General features: G+C 57.4%; 1 protein-coding gene across 1 annotated transcript; it reads left to right on the top strand.

Annotated features, from left to right (window-relative positions):
- The first annotated feature begins 860 nt into the window (after positions 1-860).
- On the top strand, positions 861-18080 carry POU6F1 (POU class 6 homeobox 1). Its single transcript, XM_005532069.3, has 12 exons — positions 861-1094; positions 2656-2933; positions 3530-3624; positions 10600-10768; positions 11241-11323; positions 11919-12144; positions 13609-13808; positions 14401-14526; positions 14651-14932; positions 15598-15721; positions 16323-16494; positions 17144-18080. The coding sequence occupies exons 3-12, from the start codon at positions 3571-3573 to the stop codon at positions 17487-17489; spliced, it is 1782 nt and encodes a 593-aa protein (XP_005532126.2). The 5' UTR covers positions 861-1094; positions 2656-2933; positions 3530-3570; the 3' UTR covers positions 17490-18080.
- The last annotated feature ends 273 nt before the right edge of the window (positions 18081-18353 follow it).

The following is an 18353-nucleotide window of genomic DNA, read 5'->3' as shown; positions in this document are numbered from 1 at the left end:
CAAAGACATTTTGGGGTGCTGAAGAACAACGGGGGGGGCTGTGAGGGTTTGGGGGGGACTGAGCACCCTTTAGAGGGGGGCATTGCCCCCACAGCCACCCTGAGCTCCTCATTTGGCAGTTTTGGGGTGGGGGGCCTTCCCTGGGTGCTGCACAGGGATGGGGGGCACGGGGGGTCCTCACCTTTGGAGGGGAGGAAGGGGGTGGGGCTGTGTTGTCCCGTGTACCCCCCAAACCTGTCCTCAGCACCTCCATCCCTGGCCATCTCGGGGTCACTCTTGTTCTTCAACCCCTGCACCCCACATGAACCCCCCAAAGGAACAATGGGGGCACAGTACTGCCCACCCACCCCATTGATCCCATCCCATCCCACTGATCCCACCTATCCCATTGATCCCACCCTATCCCATTGGTCCTGTTGATCCTATTGATCCCATCCCATTGATCTCATTGATTGCATTGAGCCCATTGATCCCATTGATCCCATCCCATCCCATCCCATTGATCCCATTGATCCCATCCCATTGATCCCATTGATCCCATTGATCCCATCCCATCCCATCCCATCCCATCCCATTGATCCCATCCCATCCCATCCCATCCCATTGATCCCATTGATCCCATTGATCCCATTGATCCCATCCCATTGATCCCATTGATCCCATCCCATCCCATTGATCCCATTGATCCCATTGATCCCATTGATCCCATCCCATCCCATCCCATCCCATCCCATCCCATCCCATTGATCCCATTGATCCCATCCCATTAATCCCATCCCATCGATGCCATTGACCCTGTCCCTCCCTGTGGGATGTAGGTCCAGGGGGGTCCCATGCCCCCCCAAACCCCCCATGCTGCCCCTCCAGGCTGTCCTGTGTCCTCTGGGGCACTTCAGGACACGGGGTCGGTGCTCCAGGTTCTGTTTTGGGGGGGCCAAACTCTGCTCCTGGCCTTGGCAGGGGATTGCAATCTCAGAAATAAAAAATCCTGGGAAGTCTCTGCGAGCTGATCCCGCTGCTCCCGGTGCCAGGGGTTCACATTCCCAACAGGCAGCAGAGCCAGGGACACCCCAGCACTGCCAGAAATGCTGGAGGTGTGATTTAGGATCGGGATTTTGCCCCCAAAAGTGGCGAGGAAATCAGGGATTAAGGAATTCCACCCAGGCCACATGGCCCAGGGCTGGGTTCCTGCATTTTATTTGGGAAAAACACGGCAAAACCAGGGAAAATTGCACCTTTTTAATGGTGCAAAAAGGATTTTCAGTACATGGGCATTACTGGCAGGAAACCTTTGGCCAACTGGTTTGGAGTTTTCCCTGTTTTCCAGCAGTTTTGGGGCCCCTCTGCAGGGCATTTCCTCTCTGATGGAGTGATGATATTATTATTATTATTATTATTATTATTATTATTATTATTATTATTATTATTATTATTATTATTATTATTATTATCCCCTGGATTTTGGGGGGTCATGGTTCTGGCACCCCATGGCCACACACCTGGCTGAACAATTCTGCTTAATTATTTCCCCCCCACCCCCAAACTCCCCTTTTTCTGGGCTTTTCCCTGGGTTTGGAAGATTATGGACAGTAAATGAGCTTTCCTAAATTTTCCTTTGGAATTTGGCTGCCCCCAGTATGGGGCTTTCCAGATGTGAATCCTGTTGGAGGTGGATTGATTCGGGGTATTTTGGGGGCAACATCTCATCCCCTGCCTCAGCTTGTCCATCTGTAAATGCCATAAAACCTTAAACGACATCAAATTTAGAGGGAAGGAAGAATTTTGGGGGAATTATTCCCTCCAGGAATGAATCCAGGATAACAGCAGTGAGGAGTTTGTGAGTCCAAAGTCTCCCCTGCTCAGGTTTAACTCATCCTTGGGGTTTCTCACCTGGGCAAACTCTGTTTTCCACCTTATTTTGGATCCATCTCTGCCTCATCAACTCTTAATTAATGTGGAAATTAAATCCATGTGGAGACTGGGAGCATCCAAAATATCCTTCTCTCACCTTTTTTCCCCTCTTTCTTTATTTTTTAATATTTTTATTATTATTTTCTGCATTTTCTTGCCTTCCCTCCATCTGTTGCTCCGTGGCTGCTCCTCCCTGCCTGCCCTCGCCACCATCTGGATAAATCATTTGTCGCATTAAATGCCAAAAAATACCCCAAAAAGTGTGAAAAACGGGATCTGTGACAGGGAAAGGATCCCGCTCCCAGATCCAGAGCTGGATGCCCACCTGCATCCAGCCTGGAATTACAATTAATTTTGTCTCATTAATTAGTCTCTCTCTCCCTTCCTTCCCTCCCGGGTTATGTGTGTCTCCTCCCACCCGCAGCAAGGAGAGAAATCCAAGGATTTTGGGGATCTTGTGCCCTGCTCAGCCTTTGCTGCTCCATAAATCCAGTTTGGCTGCTTGGTTTGGACTGGGATGGATTACAGAAAGGTTCTGAGTTCCTTGTGTCCCCAGAGTCCCAGAAAACCCCACACATCCCTGAACTTCCCTGTTTCTCCTGAGTTGCCTTTTCCCAAGATCCCTCCATCCTTTGGGAGCAGCAGTGGAGGAAAGGGGGATCCTGGGGCTCCGTGTGTTTTTGGGGAATGTGGGAGCAGCCAGAGCTCGGCACCGGAACAGCTCTGGGTTTTGTGTCCCTCCAGGCCAAACCCAAGGACCCCAAAACTCGGAGGAGCCCAAGGAGCCGGAGCCCAGACACCCCAAAACCTGCAGAGCCAGAGCCTGGACACCCTGAGACCCAGAGAGCCAGAGCACAGAATTCCAGAGAGCTGCAGCCAGGACACCGGAGCCCTGGAACCTGGGAGCCCCGAAATCCAGAGACCCCAGAATCCCGGGGCCCATCAGCCCATCCCGGGGGGCAGGACACACATCCAGCCCTGTGTCCGGCCAGGAGGGTCCCTCACCCCAGAGCAAACAGTGGGTGAGTACCTGGGACCCCCAGAATCCCATGGGATTCCCTTCCTTTCCCCCTTCCCATTCCCCCTTTTCCCTTCCCATTCGGGGTCCCGGTTTGGCCTCGGCCGTTGAAGCCCCCTGTGTGACGGGTGGGGGAGGTGGGAAGGGATGCTGATCCCAGCTGCAGGAGGAAGGAACAGAAGCTTTCCCACCTTTTCCAGCCTCAGGTGTAGGAAAAAGCTGCCCCAGGACTTTGGGATGTCACTCAGGGGAGCAGGAGGGGCTCTCCCGGATCTCTGGCAGCTCCCTGGGGCAGGTGAATCCCACCTGGGGGGTGAATCCAGAGCTTGCCCCCCTATGACTCCTGTCACCTGCTGAAGGAAGAGTCCCCAACAATTCAGGCTCCCTCAGGAAGCACCAGGGACTTGGGAGGGCAGCCAGGTGTGACCTGGAGATTTGGGGACCCACCTTGGGCTCCAGAGAGGTGGTTTCACCTGGCCCATCCCTGGTTTTTAGGGTTTCTGAGGGGCTGAGAGGGGGAGAGAGGGACCCCAGACAGCCCCCAGGAAGCCCCAGGCCCTCGCCCAGGTGGTGACAGCCCCTCCTTGTCCCCTCTTGCAGCATGTGGCAGGTGTGACCGTCCCCAGCTGTGCCAGGTCACCATGGAGCCGTGCCCAGCGCAGCCCCAGGAGGCCCTGCTGACGGTCAATGAGCAGGTACAGCCCCCCTGCCCCCCAGCACCGGCCCGGGGGTGACACCCCCAGGGGCTGAAACACCTGCAGGGAATTCGAGAGCCTCACCTGGCCCTGCACCACCTGTGGGGCTGGAGGGGACACTCAGGTGTGGGGTGTGGGCTCTGTTTTGGGGTGCTGTGGGTGTGGGGGTTACCCACTGTGTTTTGGGGTGCTGCAGGTCTGGGGGTATCAGCTTGATGGGTTAATACAGGCTCAGGTGGAACGGCCAGGTGATCATTAATTAATTAAATCATTAATTAATGCCCCTGTGGGGAGTTTTACCCTCTCTGATGTAACACCGTGGTCACCCCCAGTCCTCGGGGCTGGGCCCAGAAATGAGTCTGGGGGCACTTTGGGGGCTCTGATGGTTCCTGGCCCTGCTGGGACCCTCTGAGGGGCTGAGCCAGCCCTGCCCCAGTGGGAGTGGGAATGGATCTCCTTGAACCCCATTTTCCATTTCATGGCCCCATTTACCCCTCAGGACATCATTTATTCCCATTTCAGAACCCCATTTATTCCCTTTTAGGGGCACATTTCAGGAACCCATTTACCCTTTCAGGACCCCATTTATTCCCTGAGGATCCTTTTTCTCTTCCAGGACCCCATTTACCCCTTCAGGGCCACACTCGGGAATAGGAATGTCCCTCGGGAAAGGGAATGTCCCTTGGGAATGTCCTTGGGAGTCGGAATGGCCCAACACCTCCCGGGGCGGGTCTGAGGGAGTTTTGCAGTTGTGAAAGGCAGGACCTGCCTGATGGATGAGGAGCCCAGTCCCGGTGGGATGAGGATCCCAATCCCAGGGGGAAAAGGATCCCAATCCCGGTGGGATGAGGATCCCAGTCCCAGGGGGATGAGGATCCCAATCCCAGGGGGATGAGGATCCCAATCCCAGGGGGAAAAGGATCCCAATCCCGGTGGGATGAGGAACCCAGTCCCTGCGGGATGAGGATCCCAATCCCAGGGGGATGAGGATCCCAATCCCAGGGGGATGAGGATCCCAATCCCGGTGGGATGAGGATCCCAGTCCCAGGGGGATGAGGATCCCAATCCCAGGGGGATGAGGATCCCAATCCCAGGGGGATGAGGAACCCAGTCCCTGCGGGATGAGGATCCCAGTCCCAGGGGGATGAGGAACCCAGTCCCTGCGGGATGAGGATCCCAGTCCCAGGGGGATGAGGATCCCAATCCCAGGGGGATGAGGATCCCAATCCCAGGGGGATGAGGATCCCAATCCCGCCCCTGCAGGGGCTGCTCCTCACGGCCCCTTCTCCCTGCTCTGGCTCCAGCCCCAGCACAAACCCGTCCCCTCCTCCCCGGGCTGGGCAGGGGGTGCAAACCATTAACCCCGAACATTCCCCGCTCTCCCACCTCCCCCCAGCTCACAACAGCCAAATCTTCCTGGCTGGGGCTGATTTTCACCGAGGGGAGAGAAGGAAAGGGGAGAGGGGGAAGAGGTGGAGGGGAGATGCTCCAGAGCTGCAGAACACAAAACCAGGAGGCAATGACGGCTCAATTCCCCCTCACCACTGAGCCCCAAAGCCAGGAAAACCGAGAGCCTGGGACCCATCCTTTGAACCTTGCTTTGCTTGGAGGGTTCCCTGCTCTGCTCAGGGATCTCCTGCTCCTCACCAAGGCCTGGTGGTCTTTCCCTGGTGCCACAGCCCTGCCCTCCAGTGCCATTGAGCTCCCCAGCCAGGCTCTTTTAACAGCAGATCCAGAGCAAGCTGCTTTTGTAGGGCTGGGTTTGGGAGCTGCTGGAGCTGGGGTTTAATTCCCCCAGGGCACAGCCAGTCCAGTGTTTTGAGACAGGTACACATCAGGTGATGTTTTCTAAAGTAAATCAGGTTAAATGTGTTCTCTAGCATTGGACACACTTCCATCTCCCACCTGTCAGCATGCCTTGCATTCCATGCACAGCCCATTGGGATCCATCCCTTTCCCTGTGAGAAAAACGAGGTAAAAATGATAAAATTTAAAAGTTTAGTAAAGGACAATAGGAGACAAAGACAATAAAGCGAAGTTTATCAGCTGGGTGCTCGGCATTCAGCCACGCCTGTCACCTTGGAGACACCCTTTACATACTTCATCTATTGCATATTCATAAACAATTATGCATATTTAAAGGTTTCCCTGAACTGATTGACACGTTCCAAGAAGTGTTTAGCGTGGCTCCTCCTCGAGTCTGCCTTTTTGGAGCGTGCACATTTCCTGGCTGTGGTTTCAGTCCGTTCTTTTATCACCTCCTGCCTGGGTTCTGGTCCATTCTTTCCACAGCCAGTGAGTGCTGATAGTTGATAAGTGCTGATATCAGTAGCAGGGGTCTCGATACGTTTGTTGGATGTTATCCAGCCAAGCTCACTTACCACAAGCATAACTACATCAGCTTTTTCACTACTATGTCTGAGTTTAGTTAATAGCAGGAATAAAAACTATATAGCAAAGTTACTTTAACATTATACATACAGCATCCATTTTCATATTTGTGAATTATAATATTTCTATTATAATTATAATTATATGTTACAATTATAATTATACATATTATAATACGTGTTTATAGCAGCTGCACCTCCTGTTCCGTGCTGGGGTGAGATAAAGTCACAAACCCTCCCAGGACACCTGGTGGGAGCCCCAGCGTTCCCTTGGCTCCAGCCCTATCACATGTGGACAGCTGGGAGGGCGTTTGCCCATCTGGACACACCCAAACTGTTCCTTGTGGAATATTTGGCTGGTGAGGGATCCAGGGATCAGGGAGCTTTTCCCCTGGAATTGCAGGCCCTGGGAGATGGGAATGGCACAGGACAGCCCCATCTGCATCACCCCCGACTGGGATAACCCAGTGTGTCCTGGATAAAAGTTCTTGGGTTGGGATGATCCAGCATGTCCTGGATAACAATTCCCAGCTCCAAGATACTCCCATGGGCTCAGCTGCCAAAAAAGTGGGATAAATCAAACTCTTAACACTATTTTTAGTCCTATAAAACAGCCCTGCTTTATTCACTCCCCAAACTCACCCCTCCCATACACTTCCAAAGCTTTTCACTATTTCTACATTTTAACAAACAAAGAAATTCATGTCCATTGGCTATAAATTACAGAATTGACATTAATTAGCATTCTATCCTCTGTTGGTTATTGATTTGAATTCTTGTGCTGATTAATTCCCATTTTCAGTCGATTGCTTTTTCCCAGCTGGGGAGATTTTCAGTTCAGCTGTGAACTGTCTGTGCCTCTTCTTTATCTCTGGGTTCTGCAGAATGTCCTTGTGCTCTGTAAATCCTGCATTCCTCACATCCAATTCCAGCAAAAACATCTCCCTCTCCCAGGCTTTGTTTATTGAAAAGTATCAAGGTTTGTTCAGCAAAATTCAAAGTTTCAGCGATTTTCCCAAACTGGGCTCCCAAAATAGCAGCTCATGACAAACCTTGCTAAGTGCTGGCTGCAGTGGAACTGTGGCACTGCTTGTGATTAATGAAAGCCATTAATTAGAAAAGTTAATTTAAACAATTAATTAGGAAAGTTATATTTCCAACAGAGAGGCACAGTTTGTAAATGGTTCAGGAAGGGTTGGGTGGGAGCTGGGAAGAGATTTCCTTGTGTTTGATCCCTGTTCCTCCTCCTGCTCTGGAATGGGCCCTCGGGACATTTCCCTGTGTTCTGTCAAGGTTATTTCGTTCCCTTGTTCATATCTCTGAAAAATTCAGCCAAATCATCACAAATCTAAAGCCTTCTAGGGCAAAACTGATACAAATTCCTTCAACTGCGTGATTCCAAATATTCATTAATGCTGGTACCAACTCCCAGGCTTAATTTGGTTCAATTCCCTGATTTTCAATTAGTTGAGACAAATTTATACATAAGATAAATGTACATTTAACCTAAGAGAAAATTACAATCTTTTCCCAAACCATTATTATTTTCCAGTAAGAAAAGACAAAATCAACTTAGCAAAAAATCAAACTGACAGCACATAAAATAATCTGGTTTATATAATCCCAGTAATATTTAGTTACCCAATAAATTGCCCACAATAAAAACAAATCAACAGTTGGTATTATTAAATTGATAATACAGGCAGTTATTTTGGGGACAGTTAACAGTTTCATTGGTCCCACACAGCTCAAGCAGGTCCTGTAAAAGGGAAAATTCAGGCCAGTTGTTAAAAAGCAGGAAAAATCCATCGAGTGTTGATTCAATTCCCAGTTCCTTTTCTCCTCTGGCAGCTACAGGGTGAAAGTCTGGCATGGGTGACTCTGGTAAAAGTGAAAGGGCAGAGTGACCACCCCAAATCCTGGGATAATCTGGGAGTAATCCCAGTGCTCTCCCCACTTGGGCCAGTCAGAGCTGGAAAGGGGAATGTGCCACCAGTGCCCAAGGAGCCTGTGGAAATCCCATCCTTTCACTCCAGGAATTCTGATTTTCCCTCTTTTCTGCTGCCCTAAGCGAGCAGCCACCCCCCAGGCTGGCCCTCCCTGTGCCAGGTTTATGTCCTGCAGGAATTGCAGCAGCCCTGGCGTGGGTCAGGAGCTGGCAGAGCTCACAGCAGGAGGAGAAGAGTGACCACTGCTCACAGGGCACAGTGACCACTGAGTGACCCTCGGTGCTGCCACCCTCAGTGACCCCCTGGGGTCAGTGTCCAGCTGCCCACGCCCCTCCCTCGGGGTCAGCTGGACTTTGTGCCAGAGGAAACCTCACAGCAGCTCTGGCTCACAGCAGGGACCCCACTGACCACTGCACCCACCCAAGGGACCCCACTGACCACTGCACCCACCCAAGGGACCCCACTGACCACTGCACCCACCCAAGGGACCCCACTGACCACTGCACCCACCCAAGGGACCCCACTGACCACTGCACCCACCCAAGGGACCCCACTGACCACTGACCACTGCACCCACCCAAGGGACCCCACTGACCACTGCACCCACCCAAGGGACCCCACTGACCACTGCACCCACCCAAGGGACCCCACTGACCACTGCACCCACCCAAGGGATCCTGGCACTGCCTGGCCAGCTCACTGGGTTTAGGGGATGAGTTGGGTTTGCTCTGTGTAAGGGATGAGTTGGGTTTGCTCTGTGTAAGGGATGAGTTGGGTTTGCTCTGTGTAAGGGATGAGTTGGGTTTGCTCTGTGTAAGGGATGAGTTGGGTTTGCTCTGTGTAAGGGATGAGTTGGGTTTGCTCTGTGTAAGGGATGAGTTGGGTTTGCTCTGGGCCTTGCAGAAGCAGCTGTGATGCTCAGGAGGTTCAGGAGGTGCTGGACCCTCGGAGGGTCAGTGTTTCTCTCCCGTTATCCCTCCCTGAGGGGCAGCTGGGCTTTCTCAGGGGGAATCGTCCCGAAGGTCTGGGGCACACCAGGAAACCTCAGTGGCTCTGATGTGCCCAGGCCACACCGAGACTGGAGCAGTGGGGAGAGTGAAGGTCAGGCCAGGACCTCCCCAGCTGCCAGAACTTCTGCCAGGGATTTCTGTCACTTCACCCTTGTCCAATCTTCCAGCTGCCGTTATCCCATGGGAAAACTCTGGATTCTCAGAGTGATCCTGGCAGCAGTAAAATGTTCCAGCCCTGAATCAAGGGTAACCCAGGGTGTTGTTAATGGAATCCTTGGGCTGAATTAAGAGTGAAATGACACCCAATGACTGGGAATATAAATATAAATATAAATATAAATATAAATATAAATATAAATATAAATATAAATATAAATATAAATATAAATATAAATATAAATGTAGATGTAGGATATGGTCTAATGGCGATCTGGTTGCAATGGTGAGCAGGTTTGGATTGTTCTCATCTATAGTAACATGGAAACAAAACAAAAATAACAGGAGGGAGGGAGGGAGGGAGGAAGGGAAGAAAGGAAAAGGAAAGGGAAAGGGGAAAGGAAAAGGAAGAGGAAGAGGAAAAGGAAGAGGAAAAGGGAAAGGGAAAGGAAAAGGAAAAGGAAAATGAAAAGGAAAAGAAAGTTCAGCAGCTGAAATTCACCTTTAGGGCTCAGGTGAACATCCAGGAATTCCTGGGCAGAGTTTTACCCTCTCTGATGTAACACCGTGGTCACCCCCAGTCCTCGGGGCCGGGCCCAGAAATGAGTCTGGGGGCACTTTGGGGGCTCTGATGGTTCCTGGCCCTGCTGGGACCCTCTGAGGGGCTGAGCCAGCCCTGCCCCAGCGGGAGTGGGAATGGCCTAGCACCTCCGGGGGTGGGTCTGGGGCCTGATAAAAGGCCCTGCCCGGCGGGATAAGGAGCCGAGTCCCGGCGGGATAAGGATCCCAATCCCGCCCCTGCAGGGGCTGCTCCTCACGGCCTCTTCTCCCTCCTCTGGCTCCAGCCCCAGCACAAACCCGTCCCCTCCTCCCCGGGCTGGGCGGAGGGTGCGGAGCGGCCCCGACCATGGCAGCGGCCTTTGGGCTCCTGGCCGTGAGCATCCCGGTCCCTGCCAGGGTCCTGCAGGTGCGGGGGTGCTGCAGGTGCGGGGGTTTTGCTGTAGGTGCGGGGGTGCTGCAGGTGCGGGGGTGCTGGTTCTGTTCGGGGGTGCTGCAGGTTCGGGGGTGCTGCAGGTTCGGGGGTGCTGCAGGTTCGGGGGTTTTGCTGTAGGTTTGGGGGTTTTGCTGCAGGTTTGGGGGTTTTGCTGCAGGTTCGGGGGTTTTGCTGTAGCTTTGGGGTTGCTTCAGGTAAGGCCGTGCTTTAGGTGTGGGGGTGCTGTAAATTTCGGGGTGCTGCGAGCACTGGCAGCGTTTCACCTGCCCAAGGTCTCACCCGGGAGCGCCGCTGGGGTTGGGGTGCTGCCAGCGAAGCACTGAGGAAAGGTTTGGGGGGGTGGGACCCCCCAGCCCTCCCTCCCTCCTTCAGCTGTGCTCTGCACCCCAAAACAGGCGCTGTGAGGCGGGGGGGAGCCCTGGGGGACACGGCCGCGGGGTGACGTCCCTGGAGCTGATTTTGGGGTCCGTTTGCAGGTTATTGTCATGTCCGGCCATGAGACCATCCGGGTGCTGGAGGTGGGGGTGGATGGGGACCCCAAAACGGCCGGGGAGGGAGCGGAGGGGTCCCCGGCACAGGGGGGCCCCCCAGGTGTAGAGGACGCTCCCTCCAGCACCCCGAACTCGTCCGGCGGGGACGCGGCAGGTGAGAGACCCCCCCTCCCCTTCCCGGGATCGCTCCCAGCTCCATCCCCGGGTCTCCCCTTCCCGGGATCGCTCCCAGCTCCATCCCCGGGAGCAGAGGGGGTGTCCGGGTTGTGTCACCCGAGCTGCTCCGCGGCCCTGCTGCAGATCCACCCCCACTCCCTCCCGGGAAACTCACGTTTTGGGAAGATCCCACTTTGTTCTGCACTGGTTTCTGGCCAGAGCCCCAAATCCTCCCGCGGGTGTATCCCAAACCCACCTGGACACGCACCTGTCCCATCTCCCATCCCCTCCCCTGCCGGGGGAGGAGGAGGCACCGCACTGGTCCCGCTGTGGCTGACCCAGGTCCCTGCCCCTCCTGCGTCCCCTCCGCGGGCACTGACCCCACCTGAGGACACCTGTGGGAGGTGTTCACTCCCTGGGTGTGCGGAATTTGGGTGCCTCCCTCTCAGCCCCGCCTGTTCCTCCCGCAGGTAAAGCCAAAGCAGCGTCGCCCGCCCCCGTCCCCCCGAGCCAGCCCGGCGTGACCCACCTGGCCGTGCAGGCCACCCCACAGGTAACTGTCCCCAAGGGCTGGGGGGCGAGGGGGGGCCCCTGGGGAGGTGTCCGCAGAGAGGGGGTGGCCAGGTAAGGGGGACCCCTTTAGTCCCCCCACACGGAGGGGTCTCCACAGACCTGGGGGGGAAGGGAGGCCCCAGGTGCCCCTCACCTCCCTATGGAGAAGGGGCTCCAGGTAAGGGGGTACCCCGAGGTAAAGGGGATCCTCCTGCCCCACATCCCCCACAGAGCGGGGTCAGCAGTAAGGGGGGACCCCCCTTTATACCCTCCAGAGACGCATCTCCACAGCCCCCCAGTACCCCCCACTTAACAGAGATCCCCCCATCTCCCCACGGAGAGGGGTTCACAGGTAAGGGGGGCTCCCCCTTTGCCTTCCCCCCTCCCCAGAGGTTCACCAGGGAGCCCCCCAGGGGTTCACCAGGTAGGGGGGCTCCCCCTTTACCCCCCCAGAGGGATTCACCGGGGAGCTCCCCCTTTGCCCCCTCCCCCAGAGGGGTGTCCCAGGCCGGGCGGGGGGGCCCCGTGGGGGATTCCCTGATGCTGAGCAGGGCGTTGATTTGTGTTTCTCTTTCAAATCTCATTTATCTCCGCAGGTGTTGGCTCAGGAAAGCTTAGCCACAGGTGTGACAGGAGTAATGGTTCCGGCAGGGACAGTTACTCAACCTCTTCTTATCCCCATCAGTATTGCAGGTCAGGTGACAGGCCAGCAGGCGCTGGCCCTGGTGACAATTCCCACAGCAACGCTCGCCGCGCTCCCGGGACTGACGCCGGCGGCACCCGCGGGGGCGATTTTCAAAGCGCCCGTAGCCAATCTCACAGGTAACCGCAGGTAACCGCGCACCTGCCCGGCCACCGGCAGGAACCGGGCTGGAACGGGGACTTGGAGTGAAAAAGGTGCAGATTTGGGGCTGCGGCTGCAGGAAGGCTCTGAAATGGGCTTCAGTTTGGGGCTCCAGCTGTGACACCTGGTGTGATTTGGGGTTCCAGCTGTGACACCTGGTGTGAATTTGGGGCTCCAGGTGTGACACCTGGTGTGAATTTGGGGCTCCAGGTGTGACACCTGGTGTGAATTTGGGGTTCCAGGTGTGACACCTGGTGTGAATTTGGGGCTCCAGGTGTGACACCTGGTGTGATTTGGGGCTCCAGGTGTGACACCTGGTGTGACTTTAGGGTTCCAGGTGTGACACCTGGTGTGACTTTAGGGTTCCAGGTGTGACACCTGGTGTGAATTTGGGGCTCCAGGTGTGACACCTGGTGTGACTTTAGGGTTCCAGGTGTGACACCTGGTGTGACTTTAGGGTTCCAGGTGTGACACCTGGTGTGACTTTAGGGTTCCAGGTGTGGCACCTGGTGTGACTTTAGGGTTCCAGGTGTGGCACCTGGCTGCAGCAGGGGAGGTTGGAGCTCCTTTTGCCCCCTCCCCAACTCATCCTCAGCCCAAATCCAGCCCATCCCATCCATGGGCATCAAGGTGAGGGGTTTCAGTATAAAAGGTGTAGAGTTAGGAATGCAGGTGCAGCACCTGTTCTGAAATGGGCTTGAATTTGGGAGATTTGAGACTAAAAGGTCCAAATTCTGGCCTCCAGGTGTGGTACCTGCCTGAAACAGGTGACCTTGGGGTTCTCCTTGTCCCCTCCTTAATTCATCCTCCCCCAGCTCAGCCCAGTCCAGGTTGTGTTCACCTGCAGGGGTCTGAATTGGGCTTGAATTTGGGGAAGCAGAGTATGAAAGGTGCAGATTTGGGGCTCCAGGTGTGACACCGGGTGCAGATTTGGGGCTCCAGGTGTGACACCGGGTGCAGATTTGGGGCTCCAGGTGTGACACCGGGTGCAGATTTGGGGCTCCAGGTGTGACACCGGGTGTGAATTTGGGGCTCCAGGTGTGACACCGGGTGCAGATTTGGGGCTCCAGGTGTGACACCGGGTGCAGATTTGGGGCTCCAGGTGTGACACCAGGCGCAGATTTGGGGCTCCAGGTGTGACACCGGGTGCAGATTTGGGGCTCCAGGTGTGACACCGGGTGCAGATTTGGGGCTCCAGGTGAAGCAGGCGAGGGGGGAGACCTGCAGGTGGGAGAGTGGGGGATGGACCCCCAACTCGTGGGGGCTCTTAGGGCCCGGTGCCGGGTGTGTGCGGGGTCGTTCCGGGTTCCCCGGGTGCTCCCCGGGTGTTCCCCGCTCTGTGCTGCAGCAGCACCGCTTTAGGGGAGGGGCTGGCCGGGGAGGGGACACGGGCGCGGTGTCACCGGTGCCACCCCACTCACCGTGTCTCCGTCTCTCCGCACCCGCCGCCGTGCTCAGCCCCGCCACCCCGGCCATCCCGGCGGCCCCGGCGCCGCGGCCGCCCCCGCCGCCCCCGGGACAGCCCCCGCTGCTGCCCCAGCCCCCCCCGGCGCCCACCCCCCCAAAGGACCCCCCGATGTCCGTCCAGCCCCCGATGTCCGTCCAGCCCCAGATCACCGGACTGGCCTTTAACCCCGGCATTGTAAGGACTGATCCCATCCCGGGGTCCAGCGGTCACGGGGAGCCCCGGGAGTTCCAGGGCCGTATCCCAGCCTCAGTTTCCCCAGGCAGGATCCCACTCTCAGTCTCCACATGGGAGATTGTGACCTCCGTGTCCCTGGAGAGGATCCCTGCCATGGTTTCTCAGGACAAGATCCCAGTCTGTTTCCCAGGTGGGATCCCTGCCTCAGTTTCCCTGTACGGGATCCCAGCCTCAGTTTCCCCAGGCAACATTCCATCCTCAGTTTCCCTGTGCACAATCCCAGCCTGTTTTTACGTGCAAGATCCTGGCCTCAGTTTCCCTGGACAAGATTGTGGCCTCAGTTTCCCCAGACACAATCCCAGCCTCAGTTTCCCTGGGCAGGATTCCCATCTCAGTTTCCCTGAACACAGTCCCAGCCTCGATTTCCCCATCCCAACAAGCTGCAGCTCTGCTTTGGGCAGCTCCCAGGGGATGGATTTATGGATATGGGGACCCCCAGGGACTCCAGTGGCCACTGGGAGTGGGGGGGGCGATCCGGGGGGGTCCCGGTGGCCCCCACTGCCCCAGCTCTGACCCCATTTCTGTCCCACAGCTCACGGCGGCTCTGGGGGCGCAGCCACAGATTCTGGGGTCCCTCAGTGCCCCCCCTGTGATCGCCAACCCCCTCCCCAGCGTGCAGGGGATCCCGGGGCAGCTCCTGACCAACACCCAGGGCCAGGTACCGCGGGGGGGCCCTGCTGGGGTTGTGTCACCTGGGGAAGGGGTCCCGGCTGTTCCCAGTGTTGTGTCCCCCCCCACAAGGTGGGTGTCTTGGGGTCCCTCAGCGCTGTGTCCCCCCCCAGGTGATCGGGACCCTGCCGTGGGTCGTGGCCCCCCCCGGGGTGGCCGCAGCAGCCCCCGCGCCGGCCCCCCCCAGCCTGCAGGTGACACCGGTGACACCGCAGCTGCTGCTCAACGCGCAGGGCCAGGTCATCGCCACGCTGGCCACGGGGGCCACGCTGGCCACAGGGGCCACTCTGACCACGGGGGCCACTCTGACCACGGGGGCCACGCTGGCCACCACCCCCCCTGCACCGGCCCCCGGCAAGAAGAACGGGCCAGCCGAGCCCCCCATCAAGAGCGAGGTGAGCCCACACCCCTGAGCCCCCCTGAGCCCCCCAGGCTCCCCCTGCCACTGAGGTGGGGCACGGCTGGGGGGTGGCAGCGTCCCCAGCCAAGGGACTTTGGGAGCAGGGGAGCAGCTTTGGGACCCTCCATGTGCCTTTGGGACCCTCCATGTGCCTTTGGGACCCCCATGTGCCTTTGGGACCCCCATGTGCCTTTGGGACCTGGCCACACAACCTTGGGGGAGACAGAAGCACCTTTGGGACGTGGCCAGGTGGCTTTGGGACACCGTGACCATTGCTGGGACCTGGCTGTGTTGTTTTGGGGAGATATGAGCCCCGTTTTGTTTTGGGGGGCACTCCTGGGTCCTGGTTGTGTGGCTTTGGGAACCCGTGAGCATCTCTGGGCTTTGGCCACGTGGCTTTGGGACCCAGGCAGGTGGATTTAGGAGCCCATGAGCACCTTGCAGACCGGCTGTGTGGCTGTGGGGACACAGGAGCACCTTTGGGTCCTGGCCACGTGGCTTTGGGACTCCAGGAGTACCCCCAGGCCATGCCCCCTCCTGCCCCAGCGCTGTCCCATGGTCACCCCGTCCCCCTCCTGCTGCCACCAGCTCTCTCCATGGGACGTGCCCCATGGGGGGGAGCTGCCTGTCCCCCCCAGGTCACCCCCAGATCCCCCCCAGGTCCAGCCCATCCAGCCGGCCCCGGCCGGGGTGGGGATGAGCCCCACGCCCGTGGGCAAGGTGTCACCGTCCCCGGTGCCCATCACGTGCTCCGAGACCCCCACCGTGAGCCAGCTGGTGTCCAGTGAGTCACTGGGAGCACTGGGAGGGGATTACGGGGGCTGCGAGAGGGACAAGGGGCTGTGGGCTCCATGGGAATAGTGGGGTCTGGGATCCACTGGGAAGAGGGATAGCAGGAACTGGGATCCACTGGGAAGAGGGATAATGGGGGTCTGGGACCCCTGGAAAGAGGGATAACAGGGACCGGGGTCCCCTGGTAATAATGGGATCTGGGAAATGTTGGGAAGAGAGAGATCAGAGTTAGGGATCCCTGAGAAGAGAAAAAACAAAGTATGGCATCTCTGGGAAGAGAGATAAGAGGGACTGTGGGAAAAGGGATAATGGGGGTCAAGAATCCCTGAGCAGAGGAATAATGGGAAGTGGGAAGAGGGATAACGGGGCATGAGGTCTTCTGGGATTAAGAGTTCCAGGGAACCACTGGGAAGAGGGAACGCTGTGTCTGGGGTCCTTGGGAAAAGGGGTAACAGATTCTGGGCTCCCCTGGAAAGAGGGATAACAAGGTCTGGGATCGCTGGGAGAGGGATTTCTGGGGCTGGGGTCCCCTGGGAACAGCAGGCTCCCCGGGCACAGGGATAACAGGGCTCACAGCCCCCCGTGCCCCCCAGAGCCCCCTGCCCCACCCAGCACGGAGGAGGACGGGATCAACCTGGAAGAAATCCGGGAATTCGCCAAGAACTTCAAACTGCGGCGCCTCTCGCTGGGGCTGACCCAGACCCAGGTGGGGCAGGCCCTGACGGCCACCGAGGGCCCTGCCTACAGCCAGTCTGCCATCTGCAGGTAACGGCACCTGTGGGGACACCTGGGGGGACATCTGCAGGTAATGGCACCTGTGGGGACAGGGCCACCTGCAGGCAAACACCTGTCACCTGCAGGGACAGGACAGGGCCACCTGCAGTAAGGGGACACTACGGTGACAGGGCTGGGTATGGGGCAGGCCCAGGGGCGGGTACAGGAGCAGGAAAGGGGAACAAGTGGAAAAGATGGAAAATTGAGGGAAGGGAGAATTGGAGAGCAGGAGGAAAACGGGAGGAAAGGAAGGAACTTGGAGAGGAGGAGGAAAATTGTGGGAAACAAGAAAAAGCAAAATGGCAGGGAAGTGGAGAAAAGGAGGAAAATGGGGGAAAGTTGGGGAAAGGGAGGAGAGGTGGAGGAAGGGGGAGCTGGAGAAAAAGAAAAATGGGAAAAGAGGAAAAGGGGGCAAAAGAGGAAACTGAGAAAAGGAAGAAAATGGGGCAAAGGAGGATGTTGGGAATTGCTGCCTCCTCACTGTCACACCCCCAGTCCCAGCCTGCCGTGCCCCTGTCCCCCATCCTTGGGGGTCTTCCGTGTCCCCCACATCCCCTCAGGTTTGAGAAGCTGGACATCACCTCCAGGACATCCTGGAGTGTCCCCTGAGTGTCCCCTGAGTGTCCCCACGTCCCCGCAGGTTCGAGAAGCTGGACATCACGCCCAAGAGCGCGCAGAAGCTGAAGCCGGTGCTGGAGAAGTGGCTGCGGGAGGCGGAGCAGCGGCAGCGCGAGGGGCAGCAGCACCTGCTGGAGTTTGTGGGGGGCGAGCCGGGCAAGAAGCGCAAACGCCGCACGTCCTTCACGCCGCAGGCGCTGGAGGCCCTGAACGCGCACTTCGAGCGCAACGCGCTGCCCACGGGCGCCGAGATCACGCGCATCGCGCAGGAGCTGCGCTACGAGCGCGAGGTCGTGCGCGTCTGGTTCTGCAACCGCCGCCAGACCCTCAAGAACACCAGCAAGCTGAACGTCTTCCACGTGCCCTGAGCCACGGAACGCCCCGTGCCAGCCCGGCCTCCTGCCACCTGCGCTTTGGCCGCTGGTTCTGTCCCTCCACCGCCGCGCCCGCACCTGTGTCCACCGTCGGCATCTCCCAGTGCCCTAAACTGGGAGTGCTGGGAGCTCCCCCGTGTCCCCCCAACCTCCAGCCATCAGCACTTTGGCCACTGGTTCTGTCCCTCTGCCACCTGGTTCCCTGCACACACCACACCTGTGTCCACCTCACCTGTGCCTGTGTCCACCTCACCTGTGCCTGTGTCCAACACTCAGTGTCTTCCACACACTGTGAACTGGGAGCGCTGGGAACATCCCAGTTCCCATCCCAGTCACAGACCCCCACAACCACCTGCCATCAGCACTTTGGCCATTGACTTTGTCCCTTTGGCCACGGATTTTGTCCCTCTGCCCCCGTGCCTGCACCTGTGCCCACCTGTGCCTGTCTGTGTCCCCCGTTCCCTCCTGGTCACACACGATCCGAGCGTGTTGATGTCACACCTCCCCCGGCTGTGACACACGTGGTGACAGACCCGACCCCCCCCCAGTGTCACACACCCACCCAAAAACAGTGATTTTCATTTTTCTGGGTTTTGCCCTTTTTCCTGTGTTTCTGAGGTGATGTTACAGCTCACCGGGGGTGACCCCAAATTTACGTCACCCCCACGCTGGTTTTGCGGGTCCCCCACTTCGTGAGGGGCTTCTGGGGGTGATCCCCCAGCTTGGGGACATCCCGTGGGTGGATTTTGGGGACATCACCCCCGGGTTTGGGGGGCGTGAACCCCAAAACAGAGGCAGTGCCCCTTCCCCACCCCCCCTGCCCTGAGCCTGGGGGGCTCCAGCCCCCCCGGGAGCGAT

The sequence above is a fragment of the Pseudopodoces humilis genome, chromosome 32, assembly GCF_049639895.1.
Source record: "Pseudopodoces humilis isolate 2021_Gansu_Grassland_sample_001 chromosome 32, ASM4963989v1, whole genome shotgun sequence".
In the NCBI taxonomy this organism is placed as follows: Eukaryota; Metazoa; Chordata; class Aves; order Passeriformes; family Paridae; genus Pseudopodoces; species Pseudopodoces humilis.
The sequence above is the reverse complement of the archived record's forward strand: the minus strand, read 5'-3'. Positions and strand labels throughout refer to the sequence as shown.

Bases quoted from the DNA above. Each gene is read 5' to 3' on its own strand.
- POU6F1 (XM_005532069.3), top strand. From the start codon at position 3,571: ATGGAGCCGTGCCCAGCGCAGCCCCAGGAGGCCCTGCTGACGGTCAAT. The intron at 10,769-11,240 runs GTGAGAGACCCC...TTCCTCCCGCAG, and splicing joins GTCCGGCGGGGACGCGGCAG to GTAAAGCCAAAGCAGCGTCG. The intron at 16,495-17,143 runs GTAACGGCACCT...ACGTCCCCGCAG, and splicing joins AGCCAGTCTGCCATCTGCAG to GTTCGAGAAGCTGGACATCA.